At 47.7% G+C, this 17433-nt stretch overlaps 1 protein-coding gene across 6 annotated transcripts in view; it reads right to left on the reverse strand.

Annotated features, from left to right (window-relative positions):
- CRACR2B (calcium release activated channel regulator 2B) overlaps positions 1–17433 on the reverse strand; it is an 83994-nt gene that overhangs the window by 28805 nt on the left and 37756 nt on the right. For 4 of the 6 annotated variants that reach the window (XM_074997853.1, XM_074997852.1, XM_074997851.1 and 1 more), the window contains 6 exons: positions 15141–15287; positions 14301–14391; positions 13264–13356; positions 8768–8955; positions 6938–7009; positions 6249–6303 (listed from right to left, as the gene is read on the reverse strand). In XM_074997853.1, the coding sequence (XP_074853954.1) occupies positions 6249–6303; positions 6938–7009; positions 8768–8955; positions 13264–13356; positions 14301–14391; positions 15141–15287 (646 nt within the window). Of the gene's footprint in view, positions 1–955; positions 6304–6937; positions 7010–8767; positions 8956–13263; positions 13357–14300; positions 14392–15140; positions 15288–17433 lie in introns of those variants that run through there. The other 2 variants (XM_074997855.1, XM_074997854.1) reach the window with 2 other exon arrangements.

The raw sequence follows: 17433 nt of genomic DNA on the forward strand, positions 1-17433 counted from the left end.
AAAAACCCTGCTGTGTAGACATAGCCTTACACATGATTTGGGGTAGAGGAGTGAGGGGTAGGGGGAATTTTGGGAGGATGTGGAATTGGGTTGATTATCTACCCAAAATCTTCAGGAGCAGCTATTCTTGTCCTGGAGAACTCCTGCAAATGGCTACATGTTCCTGGAGTTGTGCTTCACATGTCCCTGAACATAACCTGCCCCCCAAACAACCCTTCCCCCCTAGAGCTCCTCCCACAGCAAGTTCTTAAGAGAATTAGAAGTGGGAAAGTAGCTTCTCCAGGGACAAGAGTTCCAAGTATTTTAAAATAGTTTTCTGGACTCGACAGCCTCCCTTGCCTCCCGAGCTAAGCTCAACTGCGAGTTGAAAAAATATTACTACTAAAAAAGAAACATTTGGGGTCAGATCCTACCCAACAGAAACCAGCACAGAGAGTGGCTGTGCCTGGACCTCAGCTGGGCTGAGGAGCCGGATCTACTTCCAGAGCATGGCTAAGGAAAGATATATTTAAATATATCCCATGTTGTTGCCCTAGGGCTGATGATATCTAGGTATCAAAAGGAGTTTTGTGGCAGGTTAGTTTATAGCTGGAGGGTCCCGATTCTTAGGCAGCCACGGAGAATTTACCCCACCACTGTAAGGTCCTAGAGCACCTTTGGTAATCCATTTCATGAAGCTTATTAGGATGTGGGCTCAAGCATTTCACCCAGGGTAAAGCAAAGCACTGGAGACACTCAGCCACAAAGGGAGGAGACAACATGCAGGGCTTCAAGAGGGAATGGAAGTAGGAATTTGAGTGTATTCTCTCAACACCAGGTAACTACCCCATCACGTGTGTCACGAGTCTTGGGCAATCCCTCGCAGCCCATCAGTTGCCTCTGGAGCTCAGGTTACTAGTGGATACACTGTTACCTGCCCCACCCAGCAAGTAAATGAAAAGAGAAAGTTGCTGGGTTCTTTTTTCTTCATTGGCTCATCAGGATTTTATTAGCTTTTTTTTGCTTCATGTAACTTTGGTGTTTCCCACAGATGGTACAGACACAAAAATGGCATCACAAATGTACAATACACAGTGCCAAGGAATCAGATCCCATGAAGTCAATGGAATACACAGACTTACTATGGGGAGGGAAGGCGCGTCCTCCGAGGCCCATTCACATTCCTCCACTAGCATGTCCTGGCAGTCTAGGTCCCAGTGCCTTACTAGTAGTGAATAGAGGTGAACTGCCTGATCAGGACAGCATCTTTGCTAAAACACACCATACAAATATAACATGGCTGGGGATCAAACGTGGGACTTTTGCATCTAAAAGCAGGTGTCTGTACTGCTTCTGCTGAGGGGGTAGAGCCATTTGCTCATAAACGATGTATGTGGTCCAGTCACTAGAGGGAGCTGCAAAGCCACACTATGTTAGCATGGCTTGCACAAACGTGCCCATGGCTAGAGCACTGCATGGCTACATCATCTGTATCCATATCCACAACATCTGTATCAGCATGTGCATCTACAAAAATGATCTTTGGATGCAGATGTCTGCAGAGACTGAGTCGATATCTACAAATCTGCAGGGTGCTAGATACAAAATTTGTACCTATAGCTGCAAAAATGAGCTGCAGACATCCTCATCCAACTTTGCGGATGTGGAGACCAGCAGCTAGAAGCGGATATCCACAGATTTGCAGGGCTCCCCCCATGGCCATGTTAGAAGCTTTTAGAAGGAGTGATAACACCCTTCCCAAAAGAGTGGGAAGGGTCAAGGTACTTGTTTCAATTAGCCACATACAGTCCCAAACCCCTCAGTCCAAGCTAACCCGTTCGTTCCTTACCCACCCACCCTGCATTTCACAGAAATAACATTCACCTTCCAAGGATTTACAAATCAACATTTGCAAATTACTTTTGCATATTAAAAACAGACATATTCCCTCTCCACAAGGGGCTCTGTTACACACATGCCAGAACCATGGAAAAGGACAGACAGAAAAAGCCCCATTGCTGTTGCAGAGGACCAGAACCTGAATTTCTGTCCAGTAGGTATAGTCCCTGTAAGGGAGCCATGGCAAATGAATCACCCTGACAGCCTCAAAGGCCTTGAATTACTTCCTACGGACGTGAGTTGGGGACTAGCTGACTACCAGAATGCCTGGTTTTCAAACCAGCAAGCTATTTCTACTAGTCCAATGTTAACAGAAACACTAGTCCAGGAAGTCTGATGTCCCCTCCGCCAGGGGCTCACCATTGCAAGACAGCCCTGCATACAGAACTTGTGCCTCAGACTCATTCAGACTTTGAAAGCAGTTCCCATTATAACCTGTCCAGGTTACCAATTCTTTTGTGAGGGACAGATTATTGTTACACCTTACCACCAGCACGATCTGCTCATAAAGCAGCATGAAACTGAACACGCAGTTGGAACGAGCTGCTGTGAGGGTTCTTACATCGTTCAGCCTCCCTGCCATCAACATAGGAGGGGGAAGGGGAAGGGTAGCTCCTGCTCGCCACGCTGTTCTTGGGCTGCATTTCAACCTGGTAAGTCTGTCACAGCTGGCACAAGTCAGAGCAATCCAAAGGTTGCTCTAATGCAGAACAAGGGGATCAGCCCTGGCCAGAGCCACACAAGGAGCCTGGCAAGCCAGGGGAACCTCATGCCTCCTTTGCAGGAATAGCCCTGAACTGGACTCTGCATCAGCCACACCACAGCATCTGGTTCATTATTTTCAACACACACCATGCGATTGATGTCACATAAAGAGGCACGCACACATGATAGCTAAATGTTGGAATGGTTCAAAGGAGAGACCTCAATATTGTAACAGTTGAAGTGGCCTAGTCTTGCCTGAATGCTGACCTGATTTTTTTTTTTAAAACCACAGTGACTCTAAGCCTATGGGTAATTGAGGTTTCAGTCACTAAGTCAGTAATGCTTCACATATAGGGATCAAAAAAAAACATGTCTGATATAAATCAGCATCACCTCACTGACTTCATCTGAACTTTGCGGATTTATGCCCAATGAGGATCTGGCCCCAAAATTCCTAAAATAAGGAAGTATGAGATGAAACAGATCAGTGTGTTCTGATCTCTGATGTTGGGTGTGGCTCAGGTTTCAACACAACACACAAGCAAGGGACCTGGGACAGATACTCTCTGTGCCGCAGGCACACTATGCTCAGCACAGAAGCCTTTTCTGACCTCTTTAATAGCATCTGTGGATGACACTTGAATAAATTACTAACTGTTCCTATTCCTGTCACCTCTGCCAATTAAAATAAAGTTTAAAAACTCAAGTAAAAGACAAAAGCGATGCAGTGCTGGGGCAGAAATAGCTTGGGGGAGGAGATATATATCTGTCTACTGAATGGTTCTGAAAAAGAAAAGAAAAAAGCAAACGGATTCTGTTTCTGCTCTTTGGGCTAGTTATGCACAGCCCTACCAAATTCATGGCCGTGAAAAGCACTCCATGGACCATAGAATCTAGTCTTGCCTTTAAAATCTGGTCTTTTGTGTGCTTTTAGTCTATGCTATACAGATTTCAAAGGGGTCTTGACTCAGAAGGGAGCTGCAGAATACTCAAAGTTATTTTAGGTGGATAACACATGGCCAGCTTACTTCTGCACTGCCTTCAAAAGCGGGTGGTCAGAAAGCAGAGGCTGCTGGCTGGGCAACTGGCTCTGAAGGCAGCGCCCCACCAGCAGCAGCAGAGCAGTAAGGGTGCCGTACTATGCCTCCCTTACTTCTGCACTGCTGCCTTCAGCACTGGGAGGCCAGAGTGTGGCGGCTGCTGACCAAGGGCCCAGCTCTGTAGGCAGCAGCTCAGTAACTGTGACAATACCATACTATGTCAGCCTTACTTCTGCACTGCTGCTGGCAGGAGCTCTGCCCTCAGAGTTTGCCTTCTTGCCAACAGCTGCCACTCTCCAGCTGGCAAGCTCTGAAGGCAGCATCAATGCTGCCAGCAGCAGCGGTGCAGAAGTAAGGCTAGCAGTACTGCAACCCTCCCTACAATAACCTTGGGACCTCCCCCACAGCTCCTTTTTGGGGCAAGACCCCTACAATTACAACCACCATGAAATATGCACATTTAAATAGCTGAAATTAAGAAATGTATTATTTTTAAAATCCTATGGCCATGAAATTGACAAGAATTGACCATGAATTTAGTAGGACCCTGGCTACATATGCTGCCTCAAGGGGTGTCCTTTCCCACATTTTTTTGACATCAGAAACACCAGACCCTGACTTCTTTCACAGGGATGGTGGACCAGGACTGTAGTATCACAACAGGATGCAAGCTGAGCTGAACCTCTGGAACTGGGTAGGGGATGCTAAACCCTTTGCACCAGTGCCACTGAACCACTGCAGATGAGCTGCACTAGTGTCACAAGTGCCTTGCACCAGTACAACTACCCCAGTCTGAAACTGAGGTAAGTGGGTGGAGGGGGACAGGAAAGGTTTCCTCAACACAGATCATTAAGAGGAAAAGTGAGAATGCCAAGAGGGCAGTTATCATCCCCACAGCCACTGGAGCTCTGAAGCCTGGATTGCTGTGATGGAAAGGCATGGCATTGCAAGAGTACCATGACAAGGTCAAAGCATTGAGTTTCCCTGTTTGCACTGCATTCTGCACTAAAGTGATCTGTTTTCATGGGACAAAGAAAGCAGTCTGGCAGCCCCTTAAGGACTAACTATTATTTGTTAGGTGATGAGCTTTCATGGGACAGACCCACTCTTCAGGGGCTCTTTTTCCAGGGGAGGACAGTATGTCATGTGATCCCTGTGATAAAGCCAACAAATGGATCAGCTAGGCTGAATGATTGGACATCATCTCTTGGTTACTCCAGAACAGGTGAGCCTCCAGGTATCTTAGTTAACACTTTGCACCCAGGAGGCAGGTGGAGCTGGAACACTGCCGGGAACTGTGCACTCTGATAGGGCACAGCTGGAATCTGCCTTTGCCTGAAGTCCTAGACCATACCCAGACACCCTCTGCCAACTGGTCCCACTCCCCCCATGCACACAGTTAGCAGCTTCAGCAAAGCCCCTGGCAGGATTCTGAAATACCACCCTCTGAGCCCCAGGTCAGAGAGCAAATACAATTAATTTGTTTGTAAGCCATCTCTTCCTTCTTTGGATTTTTCTCCAGCCTTTCTTCCAGGAGGAGCAGCTTGCAGCTGAAGTGTGGATGGGGCCCCCTGGAACTGGTCCCAACACAACATGCCGGTCTTACACTAGACTCTCCAAGTGCCAGTGTGGCATGGACCTGCTGGATTCTCCTTCTCTTGGCCTCCTGCTTTGCTGCATCACCTCCTTGCGTGCTCACTGCTGTTGCAGGAAGGCTGTCCCCTCCACGCCTTCGCCAGCAGAGCACAGTGGCAGGGATGGGGAAAAACAAACACCGGATGCAAGCCAGATTTGAGTACAGGTGAAGGGGCGGGAAAAGGAGCTTTGCTCAAGGGCCCACAAAGACTTCCTCCTCCACCGCACGTTCTGACTAGCCTGACAGGCCATGCAGCCTTTCAAAGAATGCTGGGATACCTCTGGTGATCCCACCTGCCCCAGGCATTATAGGGTGCCAGTAGCTCTGCTCACTCCCACATCCAAGGCTGTATCTACCAGATGATACAACTGCGGCTGACAACGAAGCCCATCATGAACCTTGTGGTGCTCTTCCCTTTCCTTTCTGGGCTCCAAGCCCCCTCCCCCTCATTGGGGGCTTGCTGTTGCCCATCTGTGCAGCACATTTGACAGGTTGGGGCTGGGGGACAGGCTGCAGTGACTGGCACAAAGGAAGCAGGGGCTAGACAATACGACCAGCTATAACCTCAAGTGGGGCCTTGGAGGCTGCAGAGACAGGTACCTGCAGGCAGACAGCCCCTCTGGAGCTCTACCCTCTCCTTGCCATTCAGGCGAACACAGTCTGATCTCAGGCGTGGGGTTCAGCACCAGTGCCCTCTTTGCCTTGAGTTCCCTGGCTCAAGCCCAAACACACCAGGGCCCCACACTTGGGCTCCTGCTTCACAGCGGTCATGGGGCAATGGGCTCCAGCAGCCCCTTCCCACTGGCCTGCAGGTAACCAGCACCACGATCTCCAGAGGTATGTGGAAGTCTGTGCTATGGTACCACACCAGGCCTCAGGTGCTGAGGTCAGTGTCCCCCATGGAAGTGCAGGGCCCCGGAGGGGTGACAACAGCAGCAGCAGACGGAAGGACGGCGGTTGGGGATCAGGGATTTCTTTTTCAGACTAACCAGCTTCTTGGCTTCAAAGGCATCTCTGTCATCCCGCAGCTTCTTGTTCATGTCTCTGCTCCAAAGGAAGGTGAGAGACAAACAGTCGTTACCAAGCGCTCAGCGGGAGCAGGGCAGACGCCAACATGGAGATGCTCTACAGGGCCAGTTAATTAGGGAAATATGGACACCCCTCCTGCCGGCTGGGCCACGTGGGTCTCTGCCCAGCTAAACGCCAGACTCCATAGTATTCCCTTAAACAGGAGGAAAGAATGATGCCCTCCAAGGTGTGAATTGCTGGGTGACAGTCTGCAGCCTGTGTTATACAGGACGTCAAGTTAGATAATCAGACTGGCCCCGCTGTGACTCTGTGGATGCCACTGAAATATGTTAATTGTTATTACAGCTTCCTGGAGAGACAAAGAATTCATATGGTGCGACAGGAGCACTGGCACAATGGGACACTAGAGCCAGGAAAGGGCCAGAGCTAATGAACCAGCCCAAATCCCTTTGGTTTTGCCTCTTTGGTTGGCTGAATCCCAACTCCCAGCCGGAAGAGTCACAAAGGATGGAAGCTCCCCCCAGAGCAAACTAGTGTTCTTAGGCTCTGCTGGCTTTGTGAACCCATTTCTACCTGTATGATGGGTAAAGCACTCAGCCCTGCCACCTCTGTTCCAGGGAAGTGGTGGTCTCTCAACACCCCCGCTTACCTGAGGAGCTCCAGCTGCCGAAGAAGACTTTGTTTCTCTTTCTGCATGTTCTTCGAGACTCTGAACACTTCCCTGTGTAAACAGGAGGGGAAAGAAAATGAAAAAAGAAAAGGAAATGAGGTAAAGAGAAAGCCGAGAAAGGAAAAACAATCCCACCTCTCTCCCTCTGGCATTCAGGTCCATGGGTAGAGCACTGGCTTGGGAGCCGGAAGACTTGAGGGCTATTCCTAGCTCTGCTACTAGCCTATGGAGTGGCCTTGGGCAAGTCACTTTCCTTCCCTGAACCTCAGTTGTCCTGCTTGTAAAATGGGGATAAATTTCATGGCTGGAGCGCTCGAGGAATTTGGTAAGTGGTCGAGGGCAGCGCTCTTCCATTATATTAATGGAGGAGGTGCAGGGTCTGGGATGCAGGTTGGGTGCATGAAGAAAGGGAACTGGGGCGCAGGAGGAGGTGCAGGGTCCAGGAGAGGGTACAGCTGCAGGAAAGGATTCTGACCTGGAGAAAGGGTTTAGGAGGTGGTAACCTGGGGCAGGAGTGTAAGAAAGGGTAGGGTTGTGACCTAGTGCAGGGGACTGGGGTTGGGAAGGTGGCTGTGACATGGGGCAGGAGTGGGTGTAGGGATCTGGGTTGCACCTAGGAGTAAGGGATTGGCATGCAAGGTCTGGGAAGGTGTATGGATGCAGGAGTGGGGGTGCAGAGAGTTTGGATTACATGGGGAAGGTGTTGGGGGTGCCAGAGGCAGGCTCTGGCCAGGAAGCATTTACCTGGGCAGCTCCCAGCCAGCAGCCCAGCAGGTTCCTCAGCCAGGCTCTCTGCCTGCCCCACCCCAGCATGCCGCTCAAAGCAGCCACTTCAGGGGCCATATGCTTCTCTGAGTGCTGCAAGCCAGAGGTAAGGGGGGCGGGGGAGGGATACTTTGTGCACTGCCTGTCCTGGAAATACAAATACTATCCCTGAACTCTCCCTCCCCACCTCTAGGCTCACAGCCTCTAGAGCAGCATGTCATGTAACACGCCAGCAAACCTCAGAGAGTAGGAGTGGGAACTTCCATTCCAGTGGCACAACCAAGTTCCCACCCCTATGTCACAGCCTTGAACCTTGTAAACATACACACTAGATAGCCATAACAGCCCTGACACCTTGTTTGAATGTGGGAACCTCAAGAAACCAGTAACCAGGCAACCTTGCCTTCAGTCCCATGAGAACGCTAAAACACGCACACCCAGAAAATAGCTAAGGGATAAAATCACTGTAAGGTTCTGCCCCAACTGAGTTTCACTATGGAAATCTCGGTCTCAGGGGGAGCCTCAGGCCTCTTCCCCCAGCTGGAGCCACACCCACCCTGGCCCTGATGTGAGGTGCTTCAGGACTGGGACTCCCCATGGCAGAAGAGACAAACATGCCAAAACTCTCTGTACCCAGTCATATACATCCCTGTTGTGCTTTGCTTCCCAGTGTGTACCTTGTGAATAATTTGCAGTAGCGTGGAGTGGCTATGCTTAATAAAGTACAATTATCCCTGATCATCTCTATGTTGAAGCGAATCCCATAATTCTGTCTATCTTTGGCCTTGTGAGTTGACACAACACATGACCCCTGCCGATGGCTTCTGAGAGGCATGCAGGAGCAGGGCAGGCAGAGAACCTAGCTGCTGCTCCTGTAGAGTTGCAGGCTGGATCTGGTGGTGTGGCAAGCCGGATCTGACCCCTGGGCCATATTTTGTCCACCCCAGCACTAGAGGTCTCCTAATACTGAGTACCATATAAGTCAGGCTGCACAAGCAGCTACCAGCTTCACCGGCTCATGCCGTAATCGCCGTCCAGCCATACCTGTCTTTCTGCTCCTGTTCAGACTGAGCCTGCTTCTGGAGATTCTCCAGCTGTCCCTGGGCCACCTCCAGCTCCCACTTGCTTCTCTCCAGCTGCTCCAGCAGGTTTTCATTCAGAAGCCGGAGCCGCTCGTTCTGCACCCGGGTCTCCAGCTGCTCAGAGTTCAGAGATTGTATCTGATGCTCCAGCTGCCAAAGAAGAGAAGAGGCAAAAGATTATAGGAGCCCATCACCAGATTCAGGAATTATACATGGGACCAGAAAAGCCGAGACACAGCATGCTGTCAAGGACCTGCTCCACTTTCAGCTGCCCAGAAATATGCTGACAGTTGCATTCATGTGATGTAAAGCCACAAGCAGTACATTCAAAGCCAGCTGAACTGATGCATCACAGCACACAAATGTGAACCAATCTCAGCCCTGCATGGAACGGCAGGATCAAGGAGAATGGGGAAGTGTCAAGGATGGAGGAGCAGCAGTTACTCCACTTGCCTCACACCAAGAATAGGACATTATTATTTATTGTTCGTATTACTGGAGCAGCTCAGTCGAGGACCAGGAACTCAGGTCGATGGGTGTCATACAAACAGAACAAGTAGCGCCACTGCTCCAAAGAGTTTACTACATAAGCATAAGATAAGAAACCAGAGAAGGAGACAGGCAGAGAGATGGGGAGCACACGGAAGCCATGAGACAACCTTGGTCTGAATGATCGGCAGCGCTCTCAGATTTCCATTGAGGCGGGTGAGTTTCAGGTTAGCTATTTGTTTGGCAGAGTCATCGAGTGCAATTACTAGAGCAGGGAACTGGAAGTCAGGTGCCCTGGGTCTCACTCAGCATACCCCTTAAATCATATCTTGCCACTGCAAACTGGAATGAGGTGCACAGTATTTTGGCAGGGGCTGTCCAGGGGAGTTAGGCTCCCAGTTCTCACAGTGATGGTCACCCAGACTGACAGGTCTTCAAGCATCATAACGTCACAAGCAAGCACCCTGCTGCGCCCCATTTAACCCCTTAGAGACTGGCAGATGCGCACAACATTACGGAGGCACCACGTCAAGTTAAGGACAAGAAGAGATCTGACCTTATGGACGTGCCAACCACACTAGGGTCCGTACTTTAAAGACTAACGAAAACAGAAGTGGACAGACCCACTTCTCCACAAAAGCTCATCCCCTAATAAATCACTTTGTTAGTTTTTAAAGTGCTACATGACGGCTGTTTTGTTCTGTTAGCATACAGACTGACAGGGCTGCCTCTCTGTTGCCTTAATGCTACAAGCTTAAGTCAGACTCTTATCTGAAAGCAAGATGGAGATAAGGCAGGAGAATCTCATGTAGGGCCACATCTTTATAGAAGACTCCCATAGAATGTGAGCATCCTCCTGGTGAAGCTTGGCTCTCCTCCACGTCATGGTATGCTGCCCCTGCTCTGTGAGGCGAGATGGAGACTGGTGGCATATGTAAACACTAGATTTTGAGGGCCAATCATCCTGGCTTTCTTAGGAGGCCTCATACAGGGCCCCTTATCTGAGGAAGCCTGACAAACACCCTCAAAATAAAATGTTTTAGCTTGCCAAGCACCTAGAGAAGACCCAGTAAATCCCAGTTACTTATACCTCATCTCTCCAAACCTCCCTATGTGGCGACTCCTCAGGCCCAACAGCGAGTGACTATCAGGCAAGGTCTTGTTAAGTGTTTGACGTGATGCCCTCTCTCCACTCACCCGAAGATGCCTCCTCCTTCCCTAACTTGGACTTTGGTGCCAACACATAGTACACCTGAACTTTAGAACCATCCTCTAGATACTAACTGCACTATTTACAATGTGCTACCTGCATCATGGTTATCTGCTGATATGAGCTGTTATCCATGGGCAGCTGCTCCTTGTCAAAAGGATTATCTACAGAACTTTAAATGTGCACACATCCACCCCTAGCTGGGCGTGCTTGACAGAGCAACCAGCCAACTATCTACCTTGAACTTTTATTTATAGGAAACATCTATTCCATCTCTGGAAATAACCTAACAATGACCACACTGGGTCAAACCAATGGCTCATCTAACCCAGTGTCCTGTCTTCTGGTAGTGGCCAGTGCCAGGTGCTTCAGAAACAATGAACAGAACAAGCAATCACGTTGTAATCCATCCAGTCGACCACTCTCAGCTTCCAGTAACCCAGAGGCTGGGGGCACCCAGAGCACGGGACGCTCCTCTGACTATCTTGGTGAATAACTGTTGGTGCATCTATCCTCCATGAGCCTATCTAGCTCTTTTTTGAAACTCATTGTATTTTTGTCCTTCCCAACATTCCCCAGGTAACGAGTTCCACAAGCTAACTATGCCTTGTCTGAAGAAGTACTTCCTTATATTTGTTTCAAACCTGCTGCCTGTTACAGTAAAAGCTCGGTTATCTGGGACCCAGAAAACTGGAACATTGAGTTAACCAACATGCCGGGGGGTGGCTGCCTTGGGGCCATCTGACTGACCGGTGTCAGCTGCTCCAATATCCAGCATCCCCAGTACCCCAGGGGTGCTGGATAATACAGCTTTTACTGTAATTTTTCTGGGTAACCCCTGGGCCTTGTGTTACAAGATTTTTTTGTAATAGAACTCTACTTTTATGCCTTGTAGTCATCTCTTTTTCAATCTGAAAAGTCCCAGGCTTTTTAATCTCTCCATACATTAAAGCTGTTTCATTTCCCTCTCATTTTTGTTGTCCTTCTCTGTACCTTTCCTAAGTCTACTATATCCATTCTGAGGTGGGATGACAAGAAATGTACACAGTATTCAAAGAGTTGGGTGGGATTTACATAGAAGCAATAAGATAGAGAATAGGACAGAGACGATCCCTTTTTTAATGATTTCTAACATTGTCCTTTTTTTTTTTTTTTTGACTGCTGCTGCACACTGCATGGATGTTTTCAGAGAACTATCCACAGTGACTCCAAGATCTCTTTCTTGAGTGAGAACAGCTGTGTTAGACTCCAGCAGTTTATATGTACAGTTGGGATGTTTTCCAATGTGTATCCTTTGCATTTATTAATACTAAATTTCATTTGCCAGGTTGTTGCCCAGTCACCCAGTTTTATGAGATCCTTTGTATTTCTTTGCACTCTGTTTTGGATTTAACTTTCCAACAACTTAGTTTTGTACTGTCCGAAAATTTTGCCATCCCACTATTTGCCCCTTTTTCAAAATACTTTGCATGTTTTCCTTATCACCTCATTTATCACACAGAAACAAGGGAGGTTAACCCAGCCTCAGAACTGTAACAGATCCCTAATGTAAGATGCCCCAGACTTTATCCTAGTGTTGTTGCCAGTTAAGGTCATTCATTGGCAGTGTGACACTGGAAACAGCTTGAGGTTTGGAGCCAGATCCTCAGGTGACAAATTGGCCCAATTCCACTGAAATCAGCTGAGGATCTGACTCTGGGACTCCACTCTCCATCCCTATCCTTATTACCATGCACATGGCAGAGGGGAGGGTCCAGGATGGAGGGCACAAAGTGCAATGGGCACTGAAGAACATGGCACCACTTCAGAAAGTCTTTGTCACTGGACATTAGCGCAAAGACTCCAGTGTACACAAAGAATGATCTCATTCGGCACATGAGGATCTGAGCACACCCTGTGCAAATACTGACACAACAACTACCCAAGCACCATTGAGTTACATGACCCCGAGCTCTAATTCCTTCATTACACTCTTTTAAGATGACGTAGGCGCAGAAAAATGAGAGAGTAAACACAGTTGCCGTTCCTTATCTTGCTAGAAAGGGAACCACCTGACTGAACCAAGGAGCATAGCTACGTTGGAGAGAGGCCAGCACTTTATAAAGGAAGGCAAATAAGCGAATTATAGGAAGGTTAAGTCAATCGCCCTGGTCACATACAGCAGTACTGAAGCTGGTATGGAACTCAGGTAACCCAACTCCCACTACATCCAGAAGCATCTTGCTATCTGGATTCGGCCCACAGTTTGCCTACTGAAAATCGAGACAACAGTGCCCCAATCTCAGCACAGAAAATCATCCAAACCCTTCCAAAATCCAGCTGCAATGTTTTACTCCATGAACTCTTCTAAAGGAAGCAGAACATACAAAGTACAGAGAACAGAGGCTGGCGTGTCTCTACGGTGTGGCGTTGCTCATCAGAATGGTGGAGGGAGACACCCACTTGCACATATGCATGCACAGATACACACACGCACTTGATTGTGCTTCCCTTGCCAGATTAAACTATCCTGCAGCTGGAGAAAGGAAGAAGAGATTACAGAGCTGATAGCAAATGAACTGAGGAGCATTTTTAAATGAACTCTGGTAGCCAGCAAGAATGCTCAGGGCACCGCCCCACCGGAGCAGTAGGAAGAACTGGACTGACTGGTGCATTGCCCTCTCTCAGCACGACTTTAGTTCTCAGAGTTGCCTAGGGCAGTTAAAAAGGAAGACACTGGGGAGCACCTTTGTCTTCAGGAAGGCTGTGGGCCAGGCTACCTTTTTCTGCTGGGAGAGGATTTTCTCAAGCTCCTGTTCCTTGTTGCACAGCTCCTTCTGCAGCAGGTTGCTCCTGTCGTGCCTCAGCAATTCCTGCACAGGGTATAAAGACCCACGGATTTGCACCCTTCCCACAGAACCCTGGATTGGCAATACCAGGGACCATAATGTCACTGCTGCCCAGGAGCCTGCCTCCGAATGACCCACCACAACCCCTCCTGCTTCAGAGGCCAGGAAAGCTGTAGGGCTCTCCAATGAGCCTTGCACTGAACCCAGTTTCCCACAAGGTGATAAGTGTCTCTGAGGAACATCCAAACTCGTTGCCAATCCCTTGGCCCCACCCATTTCCCAGCTCCATTTTGTGCCTGGCACTGAAGATTTACGAGGAACCTTTCCCTTTCATCCACCAGCCTTACCGCTGGGGAGTCGTCCATGGAAGAGGAGGACAGGGCAGAAGATATGCTGCAGTTCTAGATTAGAAGATGCTTCTAGTTGTCTGTAATCTTCCCAGAAGCTAAATTCCCTGCCCCCACCTCCCCCACCACCTTGCACCCTCCCGCACCCTCAATCAAATGAAATCTCTGCCGCCGCTCTCAAACTGACTAACATCACAGATGGGAAAAGAACAGTCCATATTTGACATCTTGACATTGAAATTGTAAACACGAGGTTGTTCTTCAGCCCCCTTGAGAGTAGAGGCTACAACCTCCCAACGAGGCAAAGAAAAAAATGAAGCCCAGGTTGGGCTATAATTGTCATCAGTGCCAGAGCCTATTAACTGAGGTTCTGTGTAGAAAGGGACCTTGAGCACTGCAACAAGGGGAGTTCTGACCCAATTTCCTCCAGCTAGCACAGGTTTTTGCACTAGTGGAAGAACAAGGCTGCTGAAGATTTCAACGGGAGTCATGTGGGCAGCAGAGGCAATAAGGTCACTGCCCTTGGAAACGTAGATGAAACCAAATATTTGACTCACTGAAGAATCAAAATGCATGCCCATATGAGCATGTGTAGGAGGGAAATGGACAGGCAGGATTTACCTGGCAGTGCAGTCGCTCTCTTTCTGCTTTGATCTGTTGCTCCATTTCTTCATAAAGACACTGGATTTCTCTGTCGTGGTCTGTCTCCTTCCTATGGAGGAAGAAGAGCATGTGAGGGAGGCAGATTGAGAAAGAAGGTGAAAGGAAAAGAAAGAGAAATAAAGGTGGTGAGGGCATGGGAAATCGTCATTCCCAAACAGGAAAATCCAAATTTAATTTAGAATTCACACTAATAGCTTATGGGTACTGCCCCATTGATGAGCACCTGGGCTCACATACACTGACAAGGGACTCCATGGCCACCGGGCAGCTCTTTGGAAGCATATTTATTGGCACGTGGTTTTATTTATTAGTCATCCATCTCAGGCACTTGTAGTGCTTCCATCAGCATGGTGTTGGAGTATCTCTCCATCTTTAAAGTATTTTCACATTTCTGTGAGGTAGGGCACAGTGATTTTCCCCATATTTCAGACAGGGATCTGAGGCACCTAGAGACTAAATGACTTGCCCAAGGTCATATAGGAATTCAAAGGCATAATCTCCCAAGCCCTATGCTGATGCCTGAATCACTAGATCATCCTTCCCTTCTGCAAAGAGAAAACCACAGAAGTTGACGCTAGACCCCTGGCTAGATGTTAATGGCCAATATAGAGAAAACAAGCTAAAAGACAGTCAATGCAACCTTATGCATGGCACAGAGATCTCCTTTTCCCCCTTAATCCCAGCCTCCACCAGTTTCTCCTTGAGTTTTGGGATGAGGCAAAAGGTGACATTGCATCTAAATGACTATGAACTGGTTCCCAGCAGCAAACCAGTGAGTAGCCATGGACACCTCCTTACCGCTTCAGTGCCTGCTCCATGGATTCCTTCCCACGAAGCAGCTCCAAGATGTACGACGAAACGTGGAAGAGGAACTCCTCAAAATTGGCCAAGAGATCTGGGTGCTCCTTCCGGAGACGAGTCCAGAGCTCCCGAACCTCACTCTGACTACAGCAAACATAAGAGAGGGCAGGAGGTAGAGTTGGGGAGATCCCATGTTATCACAGGACTGGTATTCATTCTAGTCTACACATGTTCAAGATGATAGGGGCTGTCCTCTGTGACCTCAGAGGTTGCACTGGATGCGCCTGTAATACGGAAGTGATGGGGATGGACCATGACTGGGAATGAAGCCTAGGAAGCAGCGGTAACCAGGATGGGAGTAAGTCATCCCAAAGCCATCCTATGTAACTAGCTCAGCATTGCCAATGCTACGCACTGGAATAAAACACGCACCCCTCAAGTCAGACCCCACCCTCAAGTCATGTCAAAATGTATAACAATAGAAAAGCAACAAAAATTGGGTGCACCCTAATGAAAAACAGAAATTGTTGTAGGACAAGGACTTTAGTACATAATATTACAAATATTAATTATCACACAGCATTAGCCCATTGTTTTACAGGTCGGGAAACTGAGGCATGGGACAGTTAAATACCTTGACCAAAGTCTTATGCCAAGATAGTGGCAGATTTTAGAGTCAAGCCTTCCAGTCCCTTACTCTAATACCCAGACTACACTACTTTCAACAAAAGCCTAAGATGAAACACCCTCTGTCGCAATGACCCAACCATTGAAACTCTGGTTTCACTTTAGAGCAGTGATGACTAAGTGGATAGATCCTGGGGTTGTGACTCAGATGATCTGGTTCTATTCCTGTTTCTGCCAGTCTCCTAGATGATTTGAGGAAATATCTTCACCCCTGCACGTCAGTGTCTCTCATCCATATAAGGGGAACAATGATCCTGATCTGCATATCCACTGATGAAACACATGATGTATAACAGCTAGGATTTATCATCCTCTCTCACTGAGAGAACCAGGCATCTCAACTTACTGCTTCTTTGTGTGTTATGGGGAAAAGATGGAAGCAGGTCTCCATATCCCTGTGGGAATGGGATAATCCCTCCCAAACATACATCCCTTGTCAGTATGAGATATGAGGCTGCTTACCAACAGGGTGAGAGGCGGGGAGGGGTGAACATTACTCTGTGCCCTATTTATGGAGAAACTGTCTTTTGGGCAGGGACTGTCCTTTGGTTTGCACTTGTACAGTGCCCAGTATAACAAGATCCTGATCCATGACTGCCAAGCATTATTGCAGTACAAATAATAAGACAAATAAAAATGACAAAAAAAAAAGCACCTAAAATATTAATGGTGGTAGCTTCATCTTCCCTGCAACAAAACAAGAGGCTAAGTCTTAGCACTCTCACTTTAAATTAATAATACCTATCACTTCTATAGCATTTTTCATCAGTGGATCCCCAAGGACTTCAAAAAGCAGATCAGTCTCATTCTCCTCATTTTACAGATGGAGAAACTGAGGCCCAGGGAGGGAAGTAACTTGCCAAAAGTCACCTAGCAAAGCAGTGTTAGAGCTGGGAAGTGAGCCCAGGTCTCATGACAAAGCACAGTAAATTAAGGGGAAGGTTTTCAAAAATATCCAACGAGACTTAGGAACAGATCCTATTCTCAGTGGACATGTAGTTCTGACTCCACTAAACGCAGGCAGAACACTTGATTGGCCACTATAAGCTTTTATATTTGAGATGATCATGACTTTTCAAAGTTTTTCCCTCAAAAAAGGTCTTTTCTAAACCAATTATTTTTGTGCAAAAATTGTCACTGACTTTTTACAAGAAATATTTCATAGTCTTTTAAGAACTGGAATATGGTTGTAGATATTTTTCATTTACTAAAAAAAAAAAAAAAAAACACAAAACAGATTTGAGTAACCAAACATTTCCATTTTGAACTCTCAAACAAAAACATCAATGGTCTGTGCTTTCCCCTCCCCCCAGCTTTGTATTCATCTTTTTAAAAAGCTAATTTGACAGACAAATTCAACCTCAGAGTAATTAACTTCACCATGTGCTTCTGCTGAACAGATTCCATCTAGTAGGTAATGCAATATTAACATTCCATTTTAGTTATGACAACTCTTCTCCTGGGTTGTTTCTCAGGAGACAAAGGTGCAAGGCAAAGGATACTGTTTCACATCAGCTTCCCAGTTCTCTCTCTTACTGTGTGAGCAAGTTTTTAATCTTAAAAGAAATGCTTGTGACAGTGTTAGGGCTTTTCTCTTACAAGG

The sequence above is a fragment of the Carettochelys insculpta genome, chromosome 6 (assembly GCF_033958435.1).
Source record: "Carettochelys insculpta isolate YL-2023 chromosome 6, ASM3395843v1, whole genome shotgun sequence".
NCBI lineage: Eukaryota > Metazoa > Chordata > Testudines > Carettochelyidae > Carettochelys > Carettochelys insculpta.